This window comes from Nicotiana tabacum, chromosome 23, assembly GCF_000715075.1.
Source record: "Nicotiana tabacum cultivar K326 chromosome 23, ASM71507v2, whole genome shotgun sequence".
Lineage (NCBI taxonomy): Eukaryota > Viridiplantae > Streptophyta > Magnoliopsida > Solanales > Solanaceae > Nicotiana > Nicotiana tabacum.
This window is the reverse complement of record NC_134102.1, coordinates 1,641,239-1,651,886: the sequence shown is the minus strand read 5'-3', so window position 1 is coordinate 1,651,886 and position 10,648 is coordinate 1,641,239. Positions and strand designations below refer to the sequence as shown.

Genomic DNA, 10,648 nt, shown 5'->3' with positions numbered 1-10,648 from the left:
TTAATGACTTGAATATCATTGGGACTTCTAAAGAGCTTCGAATATTTGAAGAAAGAATTTGAAATGAAAGATCTTGGTAAGACAAAACTTTGTCTTGACCTACAAATTGAACATGTAACAAATAGAATTTTGGTCCATCAATCAACATACACTAAAAAGGTTTTAAAGCGATTTTACATGGATAATGCACACCCATTGAGTACCCCAATGGTTGTGAGATTGCTTGACATAAATAAAGATCCATTTCGGACTCAAGAAAATGATGAAGAGCTCGTTGGTGATGAAACTCCATATCTTAGTGCAATTGGGGCACTGATGTATCTTGCCAACAATACCCAGCCAAATATTGCTTTTGCAGTAAGCTTATTAGCAAGATTCAGCTCCTCCCAAACAAGAAGATATTGGAATGGTGTTAAGCATATATTTAGATATCTTCGGGGAACTCTAGATGTGAGATTGTTTTATTCTAATGAATTTAAGTCAGAAATGATTGGCTATGCTGATGCAGATTATTTGTCTAATCAACATAAATCTCGATCTCAAAGAGGCTATTTGTTTACATATGGAGGTACATATATATCATGGTGTTCAATGAAACAAACAATAGTTACCACATCTTCAAATCATGTTGAGAATATAGCTATTCATGAAGCTAGTCGGGAATGTGTTTGGTTGAGATCAATAACTCAGCATATTCAGGAAATGTGTGGTTTCCTTATGAAAAAAGATAATCCAGCTACAGCTACACTATATGAAGACAATTCCGCTTGCATTGCTCAACTGAAAGGAGGATACATCAAAAGAGACAGAACAAAGTACATTTCACCAAAGTTCTTTTTCACGCATAATCTTCAACAAAATGGTGAAATTAATGTTCAATAGATTCATTCATGTGAAAATTTGGCTGATCTGTTCACTAAGGCATTACCAACTTTAACATTTGAGAAGTTGAGACAGAAGATTAGAATACGCCGTCTTCGAAAAATAAAATGATGTTTTCATGAGGGGGAGTAAGATACGCATTGTACTCTTTTTCCTTTAGCTTAGGTTTTCTCCCACTGGGTTTTCCTGATAAGGTTTTTAACGAGGCAGCAAATAAAGCGTATTACAGATATGTGTACTCTTTTTCCTTCACTAAGATGCTTTCCCATAGGGTTTTTTCTTAGTAAGGTTTTAACGAGGCATATTATCTATGGACATCCAATAGGGAGTGTTATAAAATCTTGAATTATGGTGGATATCCATAACCACCAAAGGAATAATGATCACTACTCTTTTTCATTATCTCCATAACCTCCCCCATGATCTTTCCCATAATCTCCCTCTCAAATTCTTAATGACATATTCATGTAAAATATTTATGTAGTGACTATTCCACTCAATAGTGGCCATTCTACTTAATAGTGGCCATTCCACTCACTATTTTACAATAGTGATTCTTCACTTTTCATGCCTATATAAAGGCCATAGGGAAGACAACACAAATGAAGAAGAAATAAGAATCTATCCTCTCTTTCCCTCTATATCTCTTAGCTTGTTTTTCCTTGTTCTATATTGTTATTTTGAGCTATATTTCATAACAGAAAAAATATTTTCTAGGTAGCGTAAGATATTTTTCTATATGACGGAGATGACCATGCTAGTTTGTGTTATTTCATTAAAGGTCATTTAAAATTGGGTAAATCTTTGGGGGATCCGGGTTCAGGCACCTGGGTCCATGCATATGGCGTGTGATATAGCAAACAAAAATCTGAAAAACTTATAGGGAACTTGTGAGAAGGGGAAGTAGTAGGAGGGAAAAGGATGTGGAAATTCATAGAACAACCAAGTGTTGGGCTAAAGTGTTTGTATCACTTGTTATAAGTTATAACCTCCAAACATCTTGGAGTTGCTGATTTCTGTAGGCTTAGTTTCCATTTTTACAGTTTAAGGATGAAACTCAAATCAGTGATGATGATTGTTGAAGATGAGCAAAACACGTACTGAACGTGTCATTCTTTATCATAGAAGAATTATCTAGGGTTGTACTAGTACTAGATTAATAACTGAGACACACGTGTCACTATCTTTTTTTCATGTTTTTTTTAATATGCATCCTTTGGAAAATTAGAAAGGAAATAAATGAGATTTTTTTAGGTAGCGTCAATTTTTTTTGTATTTTTTTTGTATTGTTTTGTATGATGGAGGTGTCCATGCTAGTTTGTGTTATTTCACTGGGTAGTTGCACCAGCCATCAACACAAGTATTACATAACTGTGCTCACTTGTCCACTAATCATACCATTAAGTACTGCTAGAAACTCGATGATTGATAGTTGTTGGCTACTATTAAGTATTAATCATTCTTTACTTAACTACAAAGTTTTGTCTGTTGTAGAGTTCGAACTCGTGATGTACACCTAACATATATATCATGTATTGTGCTCTTATTACTAGATTAAAGCCTTTGGAGCTGGATAGTGATTTAGGCTGGCATGAATCTACTAAACTTTTGCGGGCATATAGAAAAAGACCTAATGAACAATAGTCATCGCTTCGCCATGACAATTCCTTATTTTTGGCGTTTTAGGGTAATAAAACAAGAATTCACGACGATTCCCAGATTTTCGTATGTTATAGTCCACGCCTTCAACATGAATTCAGGCGACCGTCTCCGAATATATCCTTAAATTTTACGGGCACATATAAAATGACCTAATGAACATTAGTCATATCTTCGTCATAACCATTTCTCATTTTTACCGTTTCGGACCATAAAATAGGAATTCAGGACGATCCCCAGATTTTCGTGTGCTATATAGTCCATGCCATCTGCATGAATTCGGGCGACCGACTACGAAACTCCTAAAATTTTACGGGCCCACCAAAAGCTACCTAATGAATAACAGTCACCATTCCTCATTTTTTGGTATTTTAGGGCCATAAAAGAGGAATTCAGGACGATTCCCGGATTTTGGTATGCATAGTCCACGCCATCTGCATGAATTCGGGCAACCGGTCCCGAATCTCCTAAAATTTTACGAGCCCATAAAAAATGACCTAATGAATAATTATTATCAATTCGTCATAGCCATTCCTCATTTTTTAACATTTTAGGACCATAAAACAAGAATTCAGGACGATTCTTGACTTTTCTTGTGCTGCCATCTGCATGAATTAGGGCGACCGGCCCCGAAACTCCTAAAATTTTACGGGCTCATAAAAATGACCTAATGAACAATAGTCATCGTTTCGCAATGATCTTTCCTCAGTTTTTGGCTTTTTAGAGCCATAAAACAAGAATTTAGGACGATTCCCAAATTTTTGTGTGGTGTAGTCCACACTATCTGCATGAACTCGGGCAACCAGCTCCTAATCTCATAAAATTTTGCGAGCCTATAAAAATGACCTAATGAACAATAGTCATTGCTTCACCATGACTGTTCCTCATTTTTTGGCATTTAGTACCATAAACAGGAATTCCAAACGATTTCGAGATTTTCGTGTGCTATAGTCCATGCCATCTGCATGAATTTGGGCGACTGGATCCGAATCGCCTAAAATATTGAGGGCCTATAAAAATGATCTAATGAACAATAATCATTATTTTCCATGACCATTCTTCATTTTTGGCATTTTGGGGCCAAAAATAGGAATTCAATACGATTCCCAGATTTTCGTGTGTTGTAATCCACGCCATCTGCATGAATTCTGGTGACGGGCTCTAAATCTCCTAAAGTTTTGTGGACCCATAAAAAATGACCTAAGGAAATATAGTCATCGCTTCGCTATAACGGATCCTCACTTTTTGGCATTTTAGAGCCATAAAACAGGAATTTCGCACGATCCCCAGATTTTTATGTGTTATAGCCCACACCATTTGCATGCATCCAAGCGACCGGATCGCCTAAAATTTTATCGGCCAATCAAAAATGAACTAAGGAACAATAGTCATCGTTTCTCCATGGTTGTTCCTCATTTTTTGACATTTTAGGGCCATAAAATAAGAATCTCTAGATTTTTGTGTGTGATAGCCCATGCCATCTCATCTATATGCATCCGGCCACCGGACCCGAATCGCCTAAAATTTTTCCAGCGCATAAAAAAGACCTAAGGAACATTACTCATCGCTTCTCCATGACTGTTCCTCATTTTTGACGTTTTAGGGCCATAAAACAGAAATTCCATACAGTCCTTAGATTTTCGTATGCTATAATATGCATCCATCCGGGTGACCGAACCTGAATCACCAAAAATTTTGTCGGCCCATCAAAAATGACATAAGGAATAATAGTCATCGCTTCACCATGATTGTTCCTCATTTTTTGGCATTTTAGGACCATAAAATAGGAATTTCGCATGATCCCCAGATTTTCGTGTGCTATAGCCTACGCCATCTGCATGCATCCGGGCGACCGGACCCGAATCGCCTAATATTTTGCTAGCCTATAAAAAATTACCTAACAAACAATAATCATCTCTTCGTCATAACCGATCCTATGTTTTTGGCTTTTTAGGCCCATAAAATAGGAATTCCGTACGATTTCCACATTTTCGTGTGCTATAGCCCACACCATCTGCATGCATCCAAGCGACCATACCCGAATCACCTAAAATTTTGTCGACTATCTAAAACAAACTAAGGAATAATATTCATCGCTTCTCCATGACCGTTCTTCATTCTTTTGGCGTTTTAAGACCATAAACATGAATTTCGTACGATCCCCATATTTTCATGTGCTACAGCTCATGCCATCTGCATGTATCCAGACGACTGGACCCGAATCGCGTAAAATCTTTCTGGCCTATAAAAAAGGACCTAAGGAACAATACTCATCGCTTCTCCATGACCGATCCTTATTTTTTGGCGTTTTAGGGCCGTAAAATAAGAATTATGTACGATCCCTAGATTTTTGTGTGTTATAACCCACATCATTTGCATGCATCCGGGAAACTGGACCCGAATCGCCTAAAATTTTATCGGCCCATCAAAAAATGACCTAAAGAAAAATACTCATCGCTTTACCATGATTGTTCCTCATTTTTTGGAATTTTAGGGTCATAAAATAGGAATCCCGTACGATCCCCATATTTTCGTGTGCTTTAAATGCATCTGGGCGACCGGACCCGAATCGCTTAAATTTTTTCCAGCCCATCCAAAATGACCTAAGGAATAATAGTTATCACTTTCCATGACTGTTTCTCGTTTTTTGGCATTTTAGGGATATAAACCGTTCCTCGTTTATTAGGTCATTTTTATGGGCTTGCAAAATTTTAAGAGATTCACAACCGGTCGCTTGAATTCACGCAGATGGCGTGGACTATAGACACGAAAATTTGAGAATCGTCTTGAATTCCTCTTTTATAGCCCTAAAGCGCCACAAAAAAGGAACAGGTATGGCGAAGCGATGATTGTTGTTCATTAGGTTATTTTTTATGGGCCCGTAAAATTTTAGGAGATTCGGGTCTGGTCGCCCGAATTCATGCAGATGGCGTAGATTATATAATACGAAAATCTAAGAATCGTCCTAAATTCCTGTTTTATGGCTCTAAAATACCAAAAAAGAGAAACGATCATGGCAAAGCGATGAGTATTGTTCATTAGGTCATTTTTGACGTCCCATAAAATTTTAGGAGATTCAAAGTCGGTCGCCCAAATTCATGCAGATGGACTGGATTATAGAACATAAAAATCTGGGAATCGTCCTAAATTCTTGTTTTGTGGCCCTAAAGTGCCAAAACCGAGAAATGATCATGGCGCAACGATGAGTATTGTCCATTAGGTCATTTTTTATGGCCCGTAAAATTTTACGAGATTCGGAGTCGATCGCCCAAATTCATGCAGATGGCGTGAAATATAGCATACAAAAATTTGGGAATTGTCTTGAATTCCTATTTTATGGTCCTAAAATTCCAAACAATGAGAAACGGTAATGGAGAAGGAATGGCTATTATTTATTAGGTTAGTTTACGACCCCGCAAAATTTTAGGAGATTCAGAGTCGGTCTAGGAATCGTACTAAATTCTTTAGATCATTTTTGATGGACCTAAAATGCCAAAAACTTAGGAACGGACATGGAGAGGCAGTGATTATTATTCCTTATGTTGTTTTTGATGGTCCGACAAAATTATAGTTTGTTCCAGTTCTGGTGGTCCAAGCCCATGCAGAAGGCGTGGGCTTAGCACACGAAAAATCTGAGAATCTTACGAAATTCCAGCTTTATGGCCTTAAAATGCCAAAATATGAGTAACGGTCATGGCGAGGTTTTGACTATTATTACTTAGGTCATTTTTGATGGTTCAACAAAATTTTAGGCAGTTCGCGTCTGATGGCCCGGGCCCATGCAGAAAGCGTGGGCTAGCACATGAAAATCTCGTAATCGGGCAGAATTCCAATATTATGGCTCTAAAACGCCAAAAAGCGAGGAACGGTCACGGAGAAGCGATGACTATTATTACTTAGGTCGCTTTTTATGATCCGGTAAAATTTTAGGTGGTCCGGATCCGGGACCCAAGACCATGTACAAGGCTTAGGCTATAGCACACGAAAATTTAGAAATCGGGAGGAATTCAATTTTTATGGCCCTAAAACGGCAAAAAATGAGTAACGATCATGGCGAGGCGATGAAAATTGTTCCTTTGGTCATTTTGGATTGTTCGGAAAAATTTTAGACGGTTCGTGTCCGATTGCCCGGGACCATGCAGAAGGCATGGGCTATAGGACACAAAATTTGGGAATCAAATAGAATTTCAGTTTTCTTGCCCTAAAATGCCAAAAACGAGTAATGGTCAAGGCGACGCAGTGACTATTGTTCCTCAGGTCATTTTTGATGTTCCGACAAAAATTTTAGGTTGTCCGGGTCTTGTGTCCTGGGCTCATGCAGAAGGTGTGGGTTATAACACATGAAAATCTAGGAATGAGGCGAAATTCTAGTTTTATGGTCCTAAAATGACAAAAAATGAGTAACGGACGAGGCGAGGCGAGGCGGTGATATTATTTTTAGGTTATTTTTTATTGTCCGGAAAAATTTTAGGCTGTACGGGTCCGGTGGCCGAGCCCATGCCGAAGGCGTGGGCTATAAAACATGAAAATTTGAGAATCGAGCGGAACTCCAATTTTATGGCCCTAAACGCCAAAAAATGAGTATCGATCATGGCGAGGCGGTGACTATTGTTCCTTAGGTTATTTTTTATGTTTAAAAATCTTTTTAGGCGGTCCAGGTCAAGTGGCTCAGGCCCATGCAAAAGGCATGGGTTATAGCATATGAAAGTCTGGGAATGAGGCGCAATTCTAGTTTTATGGCCTTAAAATGCCAAAAAACGAGTAACAGTCATGGAGAGGCGATGACTATTGTTCCTTAGGTCAGTTTTGTTGGTCAGGAAAAATTTAGGCAATCCTGGATGGGCAGCACGACCCAATGCAGAAGGCATGGGCTATAAGACACAAAAATTTGATAATCGGGTGGAATTCAAGTTTTATGGCCCTAAAACGCTAATAAACGAGTAACAGTCATGGCTCGGTGGTGATTATTGTTACTTAGGCCATTTTTATGGTCCGATAAAATTTTAGGCTGTTTCGGTTCTGTGGCCCAGGCCCATGCTGAAGGCGTGAGCTATGCACACGAAAATCTTGAAATCAGGTGAAATATCAGTTTTATGGCCCATAAACGCCAAAAAACAAGCAACGTTCATGGCGAGACAGTGACTATTGTTTCTTAGTATATTTTTATGGTCCATCAAAATTTTAGGCTGGTCCGATGGCCCGGGCCTATACAGAAGGCGTGAGCTATACTACACGAAAAATGTGATAATCGGGTGAATTCCAAATTTATGGTCCTAAAATGCCAAAACACGAGTAACGGTCATGGAAAGGTGGTGACTATTGTTCCTTAGGTCATTTTTAATGGTCCGGCAATATTTTAAGCGGTCCGGATTCGGTGGCCCTGGCCCATGCAGAAGGCATGGGCTATAGCACACGGAAATCTAGGAATCAGGCAGAATTTTAGTTTTATGGTGCTTAAATGCCAAAAAATGAGTAACGGTCATGGCGAGAAGGTGACTATTGTTCCTTAGGGTTGTTACACCCTAAACTTGGGGAGGCGTGGCCGGCACCCGGTACCATATTTGGCCCGAGCGTACCACTCTCTAACTGTGAACTCTGGAGGGGTAACTCTCAACTTAGGCCGACGAGGCCTACCTGCAAGCTAACAATACCAATCAAGGACGACGAGGCCACCATGAATGTCTACAACCAGCAATATCAAACTAACATGTACACAAGGTTGACAAGGCCACAATATCGATATACAAAATATACAAGACTCGTATGTAAGTCTCTAGAGATAACTAAACTGTATCATAGTCGGGACAAGGCCTCGACCTACCCATCAAATCTGTATATATAAAATGGACTCCAAGGTCTAGACCTGTTAAATCCAAGGAAGTGGAGCTTACCAACAAAGCTTATGTTTGGCTCTGTCTACTAAGAAGGTCTATCCAGCTGTCTATTAGGACCTGCAGGCACGAAATGCAGCGTCCCCAGTAAAAGGAACGTCAGTACGAATAATGTACTGAGTATGTAAGGCATAAAAATCAGTATATAAAAGACTTGAAAGAAACATGGAGTAAAACACTCAACCTGTAAGTCTGAATAGCTCCAAGAACAGTGAAACATTTATAATGTCATTCATATGTGTACAAATGTCGTATCATGCATAGGTATATGCGTGTATAACATCATCAACCTCTAAGGGCATCCCATCATATCATCTCGGCCTCAGTGGGCGAAATCATCAATGTATGCCAGCTGATCAGGTGGTGGTGCATATATAACGCCATAACCTTTCCCCATATCCCATGTACATATAATACAATCAAACTTCTCTATAACAGTCTCGTTTGTTCTGAATATTTTTGGATGTTATAGCGAAGTGTTGTTATAGAGAACATATATTATAACATAACATGAAAATTGGTTCCGAAAAACCTTAGCTTTTATAGTGAAGTGTTGTTATATAGGGATGCTGTTGTAGAGAGGTCTGACTGTATACGCGTATATAACGTCATCTAGTCATGGTTCAATATACATGTATAAATGAATGCAATGCATAATGAAGTAAGTCAATAAGATCTCTCGAAATGTCATAAGATCAATATGCCTTCGGTTAATATCACAAATAAACTTTATCAACTTACGTATTTTCGATACCCATGAACATACTACATGATAATAGGACATATGGGGAATCAAGAACATAGGCAGCCCAAGTACTTCTAAGAATAGAGTCATTTGTGAAAGTTGCATGTTTCGTTGTATCATATGGATCATGCCAAAAAGAAAGAAGGAATAGCCTTAACATACCTTGTCAACGAAGTTGCAACTGTTGCACAAGTCCTTGCACCTCTTACGGATGGTAATCTATATCATACAAAGGATTGGTATCAATATCGACTTCATATTCTATAGGGAAGTTCATTTAGTCATTTTATCGAACAACTTATATGCATAACTTCATAGGGTATTTTGTAGCTCCAATTCAACACGTTCTAGCACAATGATCTTCATCTTCACTCCCCCTCATCCTTATCATGATATCCATACCTTTACAATTTCATTTGGTATCTTAAAACATGTAAAAATAGCCCACACAACATAGCTCAACTTCAAGTTTCATAGTTACTAGTTCTTCAAGAATCCTCCAACAAAATTCAACCCAACACTTGTACAAACTTAAGATTAGGTTATGGAAGATGAAAATTACCTCAAATATACCAAGAACCCTCTGTTCTTAAACTCACTTCAACACCAAGTAACTTCCTAAGTCGTCACAACGAGAAGGAAATGGAGTTAATGGCAACCACGATATTCTTTACGTCGAACTTGCATGGTTTATCTTTGGATTCACCCTTGGAGAGCATCTAGGAGGTTTTATGAATTGTTTTGTTCGAGAAAAATGAGTTAAAACAACTTAGAATTGACTTATATACAAGCTGGAGTTTTACACCGATTTTGTGGGTCCCAAGGGAGCTGCTTGTGCAGTCTCGCAAAAATATGAATATCTCTCAACTCCAATGTCTTATCGACAAATGGTTTAATGCGTTAGAAACTAGACTTGTAGATATTGAATTTTGTAGGTGGAGAACCCCATAATTCAAAGTATATTGGGAGAAAAGCTCAGCTATATTTGACCTAATATTCAACACATTTATGAATGCAACTTGTGATGACCTTTGCCAACTTTTGTTCCATAACTCGCTTGACTTCAAACATAACATATGACTATCATACGACTAAAATAACTCATAACATAAATTTCTTATCATGTTAAGCACACTAGTCTCACCCGAAAAGTACACATTATAATATTCCCAACTTGTCGACTTTCGACGAAACTTATTTTCTTCAATTCGTTTAGCTTCTAAGCCTTCCAACTCTCTTGGCACTTGTTATCTATGATCTCTAATATTTGTATCCTCCAAAGTAAAATTATTAACTTACTTTATGTACTTTCAAAGATGATCTCATTTCTAAGCTTACATAAATTGACTTACGATGTACTTTTACGTACACAAATATGGGGTATAACATTTGTTTTTTATTTTATGGAAACACTTTAGGTGGTCCAGGACCGGGATTGGTGGTTTGGTCCCATACAGAAGGCATGGGCTAT

The 10,648-nt window shown here is 38.3% G+C and overlaps 1 protein-coding gene across 1 annotated transcript; it reads left to right on the top strand.

The window, feature by feature from the left end:
• Nucleotides 1–315: 315 nt before the first annotated feature.
• LOC142177590 (secreted RxLR effector protein 161-like) lies at nt 316–882 on the top strand. Its single transcript, XM_075246785.1, has one exon. It carries the CDS (start codon nt 316–318, stop codon nt 880–882), a length of 567 nt encoding a protein of 188 aa, XP_075102886.1.
• The last annotated feature ends 9,766 nt before the right edge of the window (nt 883–10,648 follow it).

Excerpts from the sequence above, each read along its gene's own strand:
- LOC142177590 (XM_075246785.1), top strand. The coding sequence starts at position 316 with ATGTATCTTGCCAACAATACCCAGCCAAATATTGCTTTTGCAGTAAGC.